Source organism: Doryrhamphus excisus, chromosome 13 (genome assembly GCF_030265055.1).
Source record: "Doryrhamphus excisus isolate RoL2022-K1 chromosome 13, RoL_Dexc_1.0, whole genome shotgun sequence".
NCBI classification, from domain to species: Eukaryota; Metazoa; Chordata; class Actinopteri; order Syngnathiformes; family Syngnathidae; genus Doryrhamphus; species Doryrhamphus excisus.
The window spans coordinates 5,517,534-5,531,784 of NC_080478.1; the positions used below are offsets into that span (position 1 = coordinate 5,517,534).

Here is a 14,251-nt window from a genome sequence, read left to right on the forward strand (position 1 = left end):
CTGGGATAGGCTCCAGCATACCCCGCGACCCAAGTGAGGATAAGTGGTATAGAAAATGGATGGATGGATGTCATCATGACCAATAAATAAAAGGCAAAATCACTGAATGCTCTTGAAAATGTTCAGGATTGATACTAAAGTTCATTTTAACCACACCAAACTCTAACTTTACAAAAAAGTAATTCCGTGCCCCGAAACAATGACTCATAAGCCGACCAGGCCTGAACTTGACGCCCATTCGAACTTGAAGTAAAGTCGTCAGAGGCAAAAAAAAAAAAAGACGCTGTGCCTTTAAGAAGCCCCCACCTTTGCTTAACAGGGGGATGAGAGCTGAATCCTGGAACAGCGATTGAAAAAAAAGCTCCACCAGCGGACGGTTTCAAGTTCCCCCCTCTGGTGAAACCCTGCCTGATTTGTGGGCAATGTTGGGATGTAAAAAAAAGGAAATCGGAGCAAAGAGAGAGAGAGAGAGAGATAGAGAGAGAGGGAGAGAGAGAGAGCGAGACAGAGGAGGGAGAGAAAGAGATCGAGAGAGGGAGACAACACTAACTGGGTAGCTATGGAGATACCTGCTAGCTTTCTTTGACAGGTGCCGAGTGGGATAAAATAAAGTCGCCGAGCAGCTTCCACGATGTACGGCAAGGGTAAAGGAGCTGTGGTCCCCTCAGACAGCCAAGCGAGAGAAAAGTAAGTGCACTGTTTGCACACTTCCATGATGGGGAGTGCTAAGGCTAGTTGGCTAAACTTGCTAGCTGATGAACCTCTGCGCAAACTACTGCTTAGCAAGTAAATTCGCTTTGTTTGGTAATTGCTCCTGCAGCTTTCTTCAATTGTTGGCTACAGTTAGCTAACCCGGAGCGGAGCTGCAAGAGCCGGGTAAAGTTGTGCAGCAAGTGTGGCTAGCATGTGGGGCTCCCCATGGCTAAGAACTTGCAAGTGTGGTCGTAATAGTAGTGGGGAACAATGAATTGTGTGAAAATAGTACATATATATGTTTATGTTTGTTAGATTTTACTTCACACTGCTCCATGCGGCTCATCGAACCACCGCGTGTGGGTGCTCCATTTGCGGATGCAGCCCCTTGCACTAGTGCGCCTCTTAACTTTTACACTTCCTCCACTCCAGCAAGGCACTACTGTGCAAAAGTACCAAACCGGTGTTGCCGAACAGAGCAGGGACAATTTAGAGAGGCATTTAACGGGGGGATTGTGTGCTGGTGAGGGTTAAAGCCGCAGCAGCCTCGGGTTTCTTTGTTTGCAGACGATTGTTCACTACAGTGTTGAACGGGACTCACTACCAGGGCACAATATGAGGTCACAGCATTGAAATGCATTGGTTTAAAAGTTCAACTCAAAGTGCATGTTGGTGTTGGTGTGTTTCAGTGCATTATGTTGTGTTAAACTACTCCGACACACCACAGGGCAGGTAAAAAAGCCTTCCCTTTTGTCCTGCAGCTGCTCATCCCGGCATCTCCTTCATCTCCCACTTTCCCCATCCTTTTGCTGCTCCTTGTGTTGAATTATTGAGACGGAGCCGAGCATCTGCTCTCTCAGCTTTGCCTCCCACTTGAGCCAGATACAGCAAGGCGGACTCATCCATGTTTAAAGAGGGGCTGCTATTGTCAAGATAAAGAAGCAGGCGCTTTCTCGTAACATGTTTAGGTGTGGCGGTCATGGGCACCGGTGGGGGGGGGGGGGATTTCTCACTTTTATATGTGCATGCTCCCCCCCCACGCCGTCACTACATGTTCCATTTTTTCCCCCCACAAAGCACAAGAGGGATCGGCGGTGGGGGTCAGGAGGTTAGCGCACATGGTGTGATGGAGGGAGAAGATTGTGCTTTTAGTCGGACGATCCGGGTCGAGCTGAGGCTGAAATTTTGAAAGTGGGAGGGAAAATAAGGCTGGATGTTCTATGTACCTGATTTTTCTGTTTACTAGAGACCAGTTCTAAGCTAAATCCAGATTAAAAACAGTCCTTCTGATTGTTGGTTCATACAAACATTTGAAAATACATCACAAAAGTACTTAAACCTGCAGAAAACATAGGAGACCATATATTTAATCTCTGCATATACACCCAACCAAAATGCTAATAGTGTAACATTTGTGCTACATTGCTACTCAGTCCGGAGCCTTTCTCACAGAATAACTGCAGCAGACCCACATCAGCAGACCTGGCTGTGTCTTTTAAACAGAACACACTGAAGGGAAAGCAGGCAACAACCCCAGTTTATAACAGAGAAGCGGGGCAACAGTTAGGAAAATTGCGTCTTTTCCCGTGCTGTGTGAAAGGGGCAAAGTCTACATAGAATATTCAAAAGTTAGATTTTTCTGGAAGGACAGTTCAGTTGTGTTTGCAGATCTGTGTCAAAGTGGATCTTTTTCAAATACACAAACCCTGTCCCGGCATTGTGGTGCATAACAGCTCTGAAGGGGAAATTGCCGGATGGACTCGTCTGTCTGTGCCTTTTGTACAGAACAGTGTCATGGAGGGGAAAAAAGCCACGGAAATGCTGGGTTTTACAAGCACTGTTACATTTGTATTGTGTATTACAAAGCAGTATTACAAAGCAAGGATGAGCAGTGCAGTTATTTTTTGCAAGTCTGTGTGAAAGGGGCACAGCAATCCACACTGTGTCAGAATAGTAAATAGTCAATAGAATCACTGGTTGAAAACAATGTAATGCATAAGGTACACTTACCGAAATATTCAGATATTATGTTGGCTTCCCGGTTCACTCACTTCTGATCATGTGACAGCAAAGGGGCGACAAAGTCATCATTTTGAGAAAGTAGTGGTTTGCTTGTTTATACAGAAACAACACTGGCAATGTTGCCAGATTTTTCCACTTATTTGCCTTTTCAGGGCTCTTTCCACCTGAAAACGTTCCCATGTGAACAAAGAAAAAAATCTGTAACCCCTTTCCCACAGCACATTACCTACCCTGCTCACCACGGTGCTCGGTGCTATTGCTACAATACACTCCACAGTCTTCACTTTGCTGCCGTGCTCTGTTTTGTTGCTGTCCTCAGTCTCCGCTTGGATAAAATGAGTTTCCTTAGAAGTAAATAGAAGATACCCTCTTTATCCTCCATTTTTGGTGTTTGTTAGCAGTGAATATAACTTAAATAAATCTTCCTCTGATACCACCCACAATTGGTTCCTGTTGCAACTACCCCCCCCCCCCCCCCGCCAACACCCCATACTATTCTTATCGCTTTACCCCCTTGTCCTCAAGCTTGAATAATGCACCAAAACACATAGGCACCACACATAAAAGTTTCATTGAAGGACTCCTGAGAAGGACGGCGGACCTCCAGACGCCAAACCAAGTGCTCCACGTGAACATAAATCAAGCAGCACCCTTTACTTTTGAAATCCATGCAAGAGTGTTGTCTTGGCACCAGCATGGATACCAGGGATCCCGATAGGTGCTCATGTGTGATTTTAGGTGCAGAAAACGGCACTGGTAAGCACTTTATGGTCCTATGTGTGTGTGTCTGTGGGACTGATGACCTGCAAGTGACAGTGTCTTACACTCTACACCAGCGGTCACTGAGAGCTTTGTGACCTACAAATTGCTGGGAGCTCCTAAGAAAGTGGTCAGATTCCTGCGGCCGTGTGGTCAAGTGTGTGTGTGTGTGTGTGTGTGTGTGTGTGTGTGTGGAAAGAGGCTGTCAGCACAACAGCAGTCTTGGATCTTGAAGTTTGTCCACCCTTGTCCACTGCTGCAGAAGGGTCTGCGTTCAGGGTCAAATTGTGACAATCAAAAGACATTTATGTAGAAGAAATGTTTTCATTCAATGTACTGTTCATACAAGTGTAAAGAGAAGTTAACCCCTGTAGAATAACATAATAAATATCTGCTGTACTGAGTAAGTTGGGGTTGGGGGTCCTCACACTGGTCCTCCTGGAGCCTTGGCTGAATAAAGTCAGTGTACAGGTTTCATCGCTATTAGAGCTGTCAATCATTTATGCTTTATTTATGACTGGCATTTACCGTATTTTCCCCACTTTTTTTCATAGGTTGGCGGTTCCTGCGACTTATACTCCAGAGCGACTTATACATGAAATAACTGTTTATGCTACATAAACAGCGGACACCTTTACTGTTCATGTTTATTTTTTGCGTATCTGAATAAGCATTGTGTTAGCATATCTTACACCTATTCAGTCTGTTCTTTTCTTTTATTCATGTTAGAACTTGCCTTCCAAGAGGAGAGTAATGTCTGTTTTGGTCAAGTAGTTTTAAGTAAATTACCCGCAAAAAATGCAAATTATACTCAAGTGCGACTTATGTATGTTTTTTTTCTAATTATCTAATTATGCATTTTTGGCCTTGAGCGACTTGTACTCCAGAAAATACAGTAAATTGTGCACCACTTTCTTTACCGATCACATCTCCACTCAAACAGTGTGGCCATCGGATTTATGCTATTTTTGTTATGTGAAGGCTGAAAGCCTGGATTCAACAGTATTAAAGTTGAAGTAAATATTCTTTGACCCTTTGGTGAGCTACTGAAAATGAGCTGATATACTATAGTATTGCTTTCATAAGGCTGGACACACGATGTGTTTATGTTCATTAAACAACCACACACAGACATGTGACAAAAAGAAGCTCCCAACTAACCAATTTGTTTACCTAAAACAAAATGTCACTCTGGTAAAAAGTTACATTTGGAGTCCGAAGATCAGAAGGTGGGCAATAACTTTAGCTAGTGAGCTAGGAAAAGTCCAGTGGCATTATGTTTGATAAGGGAGTGATTGGTATAGTCTGTGGAAAGCTGGGTTTCCAGACCAGTTTTGATTCTCCTGGCAATACCGGACAGATATGCGTCCGTTGTCGCCTCAATGTGGGTGTTGACAAGTCTACATGACACATGTAGGCCATGCCCATCTGCCTTTGTGAACGGCAAATGTTGTTTGGCAAAAACTCACAACTTGAACAGTTGTCTCATGAAAGTCGGAAGGTACCACAAAATTGGCTAAATATTTTGGGCTGCAGCTAATGATTATTTTCTTCGGTGATTTAATATGAAGCTTGTTGTTTCGATTCATTGAGTAATCGGTTACGCCCTAGACCAGGGGTGTTCAAAGTGTGGCCAAGGGGCCATTTGCAGCCTGCAACTCTTTTTTTTTTTAAATGTATTTTTATTAGCCCTTGATTGTTGTAGAACACTTGGGTAAAATGGGAAAAAATAAAGCACAATATAAAAGCAAATGGATGACTTTGGAAATTAAAATCAAAAGCAATTACTGAAGTTCCAAAATCCTTTTTATTATTAATTAACACTGATGTACCAAACCCTGCATGTCCTCATTGTTGTTGACTGTGTTCTTCATTGACCCATGATGGACGTTATTTGCAAACTAAACTGGCATGCTTTAGCTGGTCAACTTTTAGACGGCATTCTTGCGACGCATCTGGAAGAACCTGTCGGTTCTTTCCTTTCTTGCATCAAAGATTCAGTCCTAACCCTTAAGGAGCAATGTGCCAAAATAGCCTCCGGCCTGTAGTGTAGCATACATTAAGATACAGTAAGTGCTGTAGGTTAGATCACATGACTCATTCATGATTGTTGTTGAAAGTGCGGCTAGCTATGGCGATGATGCTCTATTCTTGTGTCACGAGTCGCCTGTCTGCCAGCGAGCCGAAGGCATAAGAAGACGTTTATTGTGTGGTCGCTGTCGTCACCACCTCAATGTCCATGCAGTATGAACTTGTGCCGCTTTTATAGCCCGCACTTTCTGTTGCTCTTTTTAAATAAACATTTCGCCATCAAATACCGACACCATTCTCTGAAATGCGGTGGTTAAATTATATCCTCAATGCGTCGGCGCTGATAGTTGATAGACTTGACTGACATCATGTTAACTATTTGTGGCAGGTGTCCAAACTGGTCTGTTCTGCAAACACTGCATACCGAAATAGCTCCTGTTGTTTTAGACCAGCTTGAAACCCCCACGACTTCTGAAGACTGGAGCTGGAGCTTGTCGCGCAATTGTGGAGACACTAGAGATCTGCATTGGACGACATTTCTTTCATCATTCATCAACTAATTGTTATTTATGTACATTATTTTCACTCAGATGGGAGAATCTCTCTCAGTATGTTCAAAAATCCACGGCAAGAGTGGTTGTACTGCGTGTAGCTCAACTTCCCACAGCTGACATGTTCTCGTTCTGCCAAGTAGTAGCAGTCGGCACTATTGAGAGACTTTTAGGGTGTCGCGCCCCAAGAAACCCCCAAAACTTGTAGTAAGATTTACTGAGTTTCAGAGTATGATAAAGCCCTCAAAAATACAATTTAATCTTCAGAATAATTATAACAATGCTGTAAATGCTCAGTTTAATTACCTAAAGAAGCAGTAAATAGAGAGATGCTCTTTCCAAAAGTCGTCCTGCCCGCTTTGTCTTTTGCTGCTTCACTCCATCACTTTTTTCCAAATATATTCATTTAAAAGATTATATTGGTGTTTCACAGTTGACTACGGACTACTTGTAGACAAAAGTATGCATTTCTAAGCATAAAAAGCATAACAATGGCAAAATGAACTAAAATACAAACAAAGCATTCAGAACACAAACTGCACTCAACCACTAGAAAACAGCTTCCAATAAAATCTGTTTGTTAATTCCATACAAAAAATCCTTACATTTATCGATGCTATGCATCATTGGCCAATTTTGCGCAGAAAGGGATGAAGCTTGGCTAACTGTTCTGATGGGATTACAGCCTCTACACACATTACTACAAAATCCTCAACAAAATGTCATATTTGTGCTTGTGGTTAAGGAAGACCGATGCAATTCCAATTGCCTCTGAATGTAAGATATTTGTTACGATGCCCTTATTTTGTTTCGATCATTAGACAGGATGTGGCAAACAGCACTCTTATTTTGAAGTTCACTATGTGTTGAGAGTGTCTGATGGTAAGGACAAACTGGGTGCAAGAATAAACGTGCCTATCGTCCTTGTTTCATTTGAACTTGCACGACGCCAGCGGGCATTTTAAAATGCTCATTTGTATTAACACACACAGCCGCACCAGCATGCTCTGCTAAACTCGGCTAATCCAGCTAGTTTCCATTCACACTCATTTTTAGGCCATTTTTCAGTTTGCCCTTTGAACATTTGTCGTCCGGGAGGGGGAGATTGCCCCATGATTGAGCGGTTTGCCAGGGAAATATGTTCCTTCTCCTCACCATGACAAAGTTCAAGAGTAGATTCACGTTTATTAGCCAATTCTGTCAGCGATTATGTCAAAGTGGAAATCATGGGAGGTATGTGTCAGTATGGTTGGAGAGAAATAAGCGACTAGCTATCTGAAAATTGGGAATTTGTAAGCATTTTTTCAGAAAAAACAACCCCAAGTTGCTTCTCATAAGCAGACCTGGCAGTGTTGGTGTGTCTACTATATTGGGTCGTTGGGACTATAAGGGTGTTATTTCTGTCTGTCTCTCTAATAATGTTAAAAAACATATTTCAAATGTAAACATGTTTACATGGAACTACGGATGTATCAATTTATAAATATGGAATTCTACTTTGCAGAAATTCACTTATCACCCTCTGGTCTGGAACCAGTTAACTGTTATAAACGAAGGACGCCTTTGTATATGAAAACATATTTTTCAAACTTTAATAATGATGTAGAGTGCATTATAAAGTGTAAAGGACATGGCCATTTATTAGTATAAGTGTATAGTATAATGTGTAAATGTATTGCACAGTACAGTAGCCACTGAACCAATGTTGTAATAGTGCCAGGGAACAAACTGCTCAGTCAGCTTGTAGCTCTGTTTTAAACAAGCGCATTACTACTACTACTCAGGATACTTCAAATGCTGCTACTGCCATTTTGTGCAATTGGTAAAACACTACATCAGGAGGTTACCTACAGCCGAGGTGTTAATGCCCATATTTTGTGATCTGGGCTAATTCCAAACCCTGACGGTTATTTGTTATTGTCGACCAAGCACTCGGTGACTATAGGAGATTCTGCAGTTAAAGGAATTGAGCCGTTAATTCTGGATTTCATCATACGAAAATACTCGTAAAAATAGGAATACGAAGAGCTTCTGGAAATAAAGACAGACAGATTATCTCAAAACCACGTTTCATTGATTAGCTGATGATAACAACGGTCTGCTGTCCCTCTCATTAGGGCCGGATCGGTCCCGTCAGGAGCTGCTGCAGTCGCACGGGGCCACAGTCATGTCCACACCGCCGGTCGATTGATGGTCCATTAACGGCCTATTAAACATGACTAAGTCAGGGAGTTGGGGAGCACAATGTTGGGTCAATAGGGGTTTCCCCACTCCTCTCCACCATTGGTGTCTGTTAATAACCCCACTAGGCTGTTTGTATTGGCCGTGATTTAATTGGAATGTTTTTTTGCTACTTTTACATCATTGAATGTAGTTATTGACTAGATTCTTGTGCTCTCTGTAAGCAGTCGCTGATTGTTATAGGAGATGAGAGCCAGAGTCTGATGACGTTTAATGTCTTTTAATGTTTCTGAATAGCTGTTTGACAAAGCCGCTCACTCAGGCGTTTGTAGAAAAGGATAGCGTAAAGCGTTCCCCCTTTAAAGTTCACCCATTAAAGCATCGCAAGTCGCACTTTGATCGTTTCAGACCCATCAAGCTATTTCATTGTGGAACTTCAAAAAAAATAATATTTTGCCATTTTATTCATACGGCATTGCTCAGGCGAACGACTCAGCTTTACACCTCTACAACAATGTCTTTGCTTGTAAAATGCAGAACGGGGGAAAGGGAAAGGTCACGAAAAGTTTGCAAGCTAAATTGGGTCTTTTAACCTTTTTTTATACTTCCTGTGCCTTCCAGGTTGGCGTTGTATGTGTACGAGTATCTGCTACACGTGGGAGCACAGAAGTCGGCACAGACCTTCCTGTCTGAGGTAAGAATTGGTACTTTAGATGGGCAACTTTTGCCTGTGATTATTTAAACTTTACCTTTGGCCATGTGGACAAGAATCTTGGAATCAAGCCTGTTTAAACTAAACTAGTGGTTCCCATTCATTTTTGTCATGGCTGCCCTAAAGGACAGACATTTTTGAGAACCTGCTACTGTATGAGTTTCTGCAGCAGCATCATTCACGCATGAATAAAGACACTAACACCCCTGCCCACCTTGAAAATATGTAAGTATAGTAGTATATAGTATGTATGCAGTGGTATATGGTACACTATAGTGTCCTTTGCCTCTTGCGACCCTAACCTTTCACTCTTAATTCTTAATTTTACCAAGACATTGCAGGTTCTCCACAGGACTGCAATCTATTTGTGGAGGGGTGCATTGCGTTATGCGGGGTTGTTCTTCTGTCGCTTTCTTTTGTCTTGTTTTTTAAACATTTCACAAACAAGACAGACAGCGGTGGGAGTGCTTTTGGATGCAGCACTCGCTGCTCGATGAGAAGCGGCAAATAGGAATTTATGGAATGACTGCAGTCGGACGCCACATCTAAAGCATGGTGTGTTTGGAAAGCGGGATTGATGCCCTTCCTTTGGGCCAGGGTGGATCATAGAATAGCCTCATTTTTTAGTAGCATTTTTACCCTGCAGCGGTACACAACATGGCAGTGAGTAAATTGGTGGTTAATGTGTCATATAAAACCGCACGGTGGATGAGTGGTTAGCATGTTCGCCACCCAGTCAGGAGATCGGGAAGACAATTCTCCACTTGGGCATCTCTGTGTGGAGTTTGCATGTGCGCGCGTGGGTTTTTATCCAGGTACTCCGGTTTCCTCCCACATTCCAAAAACATGCTAGGTTAATTGGCGACTCCAAATTGTCCATAGGTATGAATGTGAGTGTGAATGGTTGTTTGTCTATATGTGCCCTGTGATTGGCTGGCCACCAGTCCAGAGTGTACCCCGCCTCTCGCCCGAAGACGACTGGGATAGGCTCCAGCATCCCCGCGACCCTCGTGAGGAAAAGCGGTAGAAAATGAATGAATGAATGAATGAAATTGTCCATAGGTATGATTGTGAGTGTGTATGGTTGTTTGTCTATAGTATGTGCCCTGTGACTGACTGGCGACCCACCACTCACCCAAAGACAGCTGGGATAGACCCGCGACCCTAGTGAGGATAAGCTGCATGGTTGGCTAGTTGTGAACACACCGTAAACCTATGCAGAAACAAAGCTGGTGATGAATGGGCTAACTTTTCCACCACTTCTTGGAGAAAGTTGGACGAATTCTAAAATCACTTCTGTAGCCCCTTGGATCTTCCTTGTGATTTTCTGTTAATAATTGATCACAATGCCCAAATCGATGTCTTGTAGTCAGTAGTTCCCTCTCCTTCTCACACTTCATTTGCCTTCTTTTTTTGTATTTTATGCCCCCTTCCTGCTCTCTCAGCATTCTCTTTTTGCAGCTGCAAGAAAATATAGACTTATCTTTTTTCTGCAATAATGAGTTTCTTCTCTGGAGTTCAACATCTTGTGGGTCCCTTGCAAATAGAGGAACTAATGAAGCTAGGGGTGATGCCTGCTGTTGCTTGGCGTCACGTGTGACAAAGCGAGACCAAATAATGCCACGGTTGCTTAATGGATGGGGGTAGTGATGCGTACCTATACGTACGTGTTCTGCGTCCTGATACAGTCGTCCCTCGCAATATCGCGGTTCGATTATCACTCCCTCATTGTATCGTGGTTTTTCTAAAATGAATTAATGATCACTGTTTTATTAGTTAACACATTGAAATGCAAGTCACTTGTAGTATTCTGGCAACTAGGCAGTAGTAATGTTAAATGGATGAGACATCAACCCTTATTAGATTACCCTATCGTGCACTTGATGCAGAGAGAAAGAAAGGTTCCCCTCCCGTTCCATGTGGAAGTGGTAAATTTGTGGCATCATACTTTGTCCATTTTCCCCTTTCGTTAGAAACCCTTTCTTCAGTTTCGAAGAAGTAAAGTGGAGGCAAACTTGTCAGCGCGCTTGTTTGCTAGCTAATGGCAATCTAGAGTCTCTGTAGCATAAGTGGTGACTATAGTGGTGTTATTTCTGCATGGCTCTAATGATCTTAAAAATCTTAAGAAAGTCATAAACAGGTTTTCTATGCTCCAATATTGCAGAATTTCATTTACCACGGTCGGGTCTGGAACCAATGGACGATGGTACTTGACTAAGGAGTAAAGAAGGCGTACGGGAGGGTGGCATTTCCTGCCAATGCACACCACTTTCAGTCAAGAAATGCGTGACAGCTGACACAATTCATCATAGGAATAAAATGTAAAGACTCAAAATAATCCAAAAGTCAAACACACGGCGCTGTCGCTCACCGGCAACAATAAAGGTGCCCTTTGATTAATGTGATCACTCTTCTTGCAAGTCATGACAGCTGCCACATTACAAGGTAGAAATAATCAGTTTGACGCAAAATAATCCACCAAGCCAGGGAAATTGCAGTTGTACAACCTTCATGAAGCCATGTCCAGCCTGGTGCAAGTGGACTAACTTTTGATAAAAATCCCATAGAAATTCCCCAAATCTTGACATAAGTCTTCCGAGGAGAGTGGAAGCTTGATAAATTTGGTGTCCCAATACTTTTGCTCACACTGTGCATCATATCAAACACAGAACTCAATCTAAAAGACCTATCAGGTCTCTTGTAGTCCTCTCAGATATTAGTTGTCCTCATGCTGATTACATGAGTGGGAGGTGTGGTGTACATTTTTCATGAGCCAAATCCTATAAAGTTACGCGGCCATTCCGCTTTCTTGTAAGCTGCGACATGCCACCTTTGACGCGGGGAAACACACGATGCAGCAACAACAACAATGCCTGCGTAACTTAAGGGAGAGTCGTTTGATTGGAGTGGAAGAAGAACCAAAAAAAACACAAGCAGGTCACTTTGGTTGGGTTAGGTATGGAAATTTTAACAAATTTATTGTCACAGAAAATAATGATTCATATAGTATAGGGTGTATCCCGCCTCTCGTCTGAAGACAGCTGGGATAGGCTCCAGCACCGCCGCAACCCTCGTGAGGGTAAGCAGTAGAAAATGAATCAATGAATATACTAGTACCAGGTTGTGGCACCCTTACTTTAGGGGTGCCAACTGCGGTATGCATGGGGCTTGACAAAGAATCGTTAGTAGGTTAAACAAACCACAAATCTGGTCTCTTTGTCTTCAAGGTTTCACTAAAGTTAGTTTGAGGTGTGAGGTGGACCACCTCACACTTTTTTGAAAACTACTGGCTCCTTGCAATTCAGAAATGCGAAAAACGTATTCAAAGTCTCGGCTATACAGGTACAGCTTTGCAATGTTTGAAGTCACACCAGTAGCACCAGTAAATCCAAAACATCAAAATGATCAGACGTCTGAAACGTTCCTCGAAGATCAGAACCAAACTGAATTAGCTTGAGTAGTCGTCATGAGCTTCAACGTTCCGAATCATCCTGTGACGAACGAACATAACTACCCTGATGGAAACATGGGTAAAGATATGTTAGCAATTACAGTTGTAATAGATTTTAGCAGTGTTTTCATGTCACGTTAGTAACTTTCATGAAATTCAAAACGTAAAAAAACGCACTTCCAAGAACCGATCCAAACTGAACTGAATTATCTGGGTGGTGACACTTTGTTCCTGCTCTGTCACGGTAGTAGCTATCACATAGCTTCAACGTTCCAAACCAACCTGTGAAGAGTGGCCTGAACTGCCCAGGTGACAACTGAGGTAAAGATGTCTGAAAACCACTGATGCTCCAATAGATATTGTCCTCCGATTTCCGTAAAACCGTGTTTGGCATATGTCAATGAATGCTTTTCCAAGCCGATCACAAAAAAGAATTTGTGTGCTGTGTCATGTAGGATACAACTCGTGTGATTGGTCTGTGTCGGCCGATATCACTCATGGATGATCGGCAGCATAAAACCCTGATCGTAGCATCCCAAATGAAAACCTATTAGAGCCTCTTTTCCTGAGACTGGCCTCCAGGTTGTGACTTCTCTTTGTTCTTCTGTTCAAAGATCCGATGGGAGAAGAACATCACATTAGGGGAGCCCCCTGGATTTCTCCATTCGTGGTGGTGGTGAGTGTCACTTTTTTTATTGCTATCAGTGTAGCAGTTTCATCACATATTATTTCTTCTACTACAACTGACAAGGCACCACCCTCAACACGGTCTCCATTTCCAAACAGGGGGGCGACCCCATCCTTTTGATGGTCCCCAGCATACAGTTGAACCCGTTGGACTAAAACGGCTGGTGTCTTGTCGTGATTTATGATTTTATGATGACACCGTTGGTGTGGGGCTGGCCACAGTCTCAGCCTTGGGGGTGACCAGACTCGCAGAGGGCGTGACCCTCCCCTCCCCTCCTCCAGCTTTCTATCTTTCACCCCCCGTTCCTGAAACAATAGATCCAGATGGTTAGAGAATTGATGCCCTCCCCAACTCCCCCCCCCCCCCCCCCCCACACTTTTTGGGTCCCCTCCCCCTCTTTACCCCCCGGTCACCCTTTGTGTGCCCCCCACCCTCCCACTTTTCCTCCTTTGTTCGGGCAGCAGAAGGATTCTTAGCAGATTATCCCGTCGCATTCCATCCTCCTTTTGTGCCACCCCTTCGTCCGCCATTTCTGCCCCCTCGCTGCTGTCATTTCTGCCCCTGGCTAAGGGTTGACCTTAAAAGTAGAGGGGGGGGTCAGCAGTTTAAACACTTCAAATCAGCCAAGTTGCTTATTTTAATAACATAGGACATGGTTCTCATTCAGTCTATATAGGAGCAATGTAAGCATGTTGCTGTCAAGCGAGGTGTCCTTTTACCATTTTCAAACTTGCGTAAAGAACATTAGCAGCGCACTGATTGTTCTAAATCAGGGGTGCTCATTAAGTCGATCGCGATCTACCGGTCGATCGCGGAGGTGGTACTGGTCGATCGCTGGTCGATCGCGGCGTGACATTAAAAAAATATCATCGTCGCATCAATGCCGTCACTTGATTGATATACAGGGCAGCCATTCAGATGACAACTGAATGTTGCCCTTCGGGCGACCAATCAAATCAAACAACGTCTCTAAGTGCAGCAGAACTTACGATGTCAGCCTATCATCCATCCCCGTTACTTGATTGACATACAGGACAACCAGTCAGATGACAACTGAATTTTGACCTTTAGGTCACCGCTCATGCGTAAACAACGATGCAAAGTGCTAAGCTAGTCGGCGAATTGCGTCAGATTTTAAGCCCTCGCTAAAGTTTATGGTCACT

At 43.4% G+C, this 14,251-nt stretch overlaps 1 protein-coding gene across 5 annotated transcripts in view; it reads left to right on the forward strand.

Annotated features, from left to right (window-relative positions):
* Window positions 1–353: 353 nt before the first annotated feature.
* Window positions 354–14,251, forward strand: part of zgc:110158 (uncharacterized protein LOC553590 homolog) — a 45,337-nt gene continuing 31,439 nt past the window's right edge. The window contains exons 1-3 of one of the 5 annotated variants that reach the window (XM_058090222.1): window positions 354–687; window positions 8,859–8,931; window positions 13,015–13,076. In XM_058090222.1, coding sequence (XP_057946205.1) covers window positions 632–687; window positions 8,859–8,931; window positions 13,015–13,076 — 191 coding nt within the window. In that variant the 5' untranslated portion in view covers window positions 354–631. The remainder of the gene's footprint in view (window positions 688–8,858; window positions 8,932–13,014; window positions 13,077–14,251) is intronic. The other 4 variants (XM_058090223.1, XM_058090221.1, XM_058090225.1 and 1 more) reach the window with 4 other exon arrangements.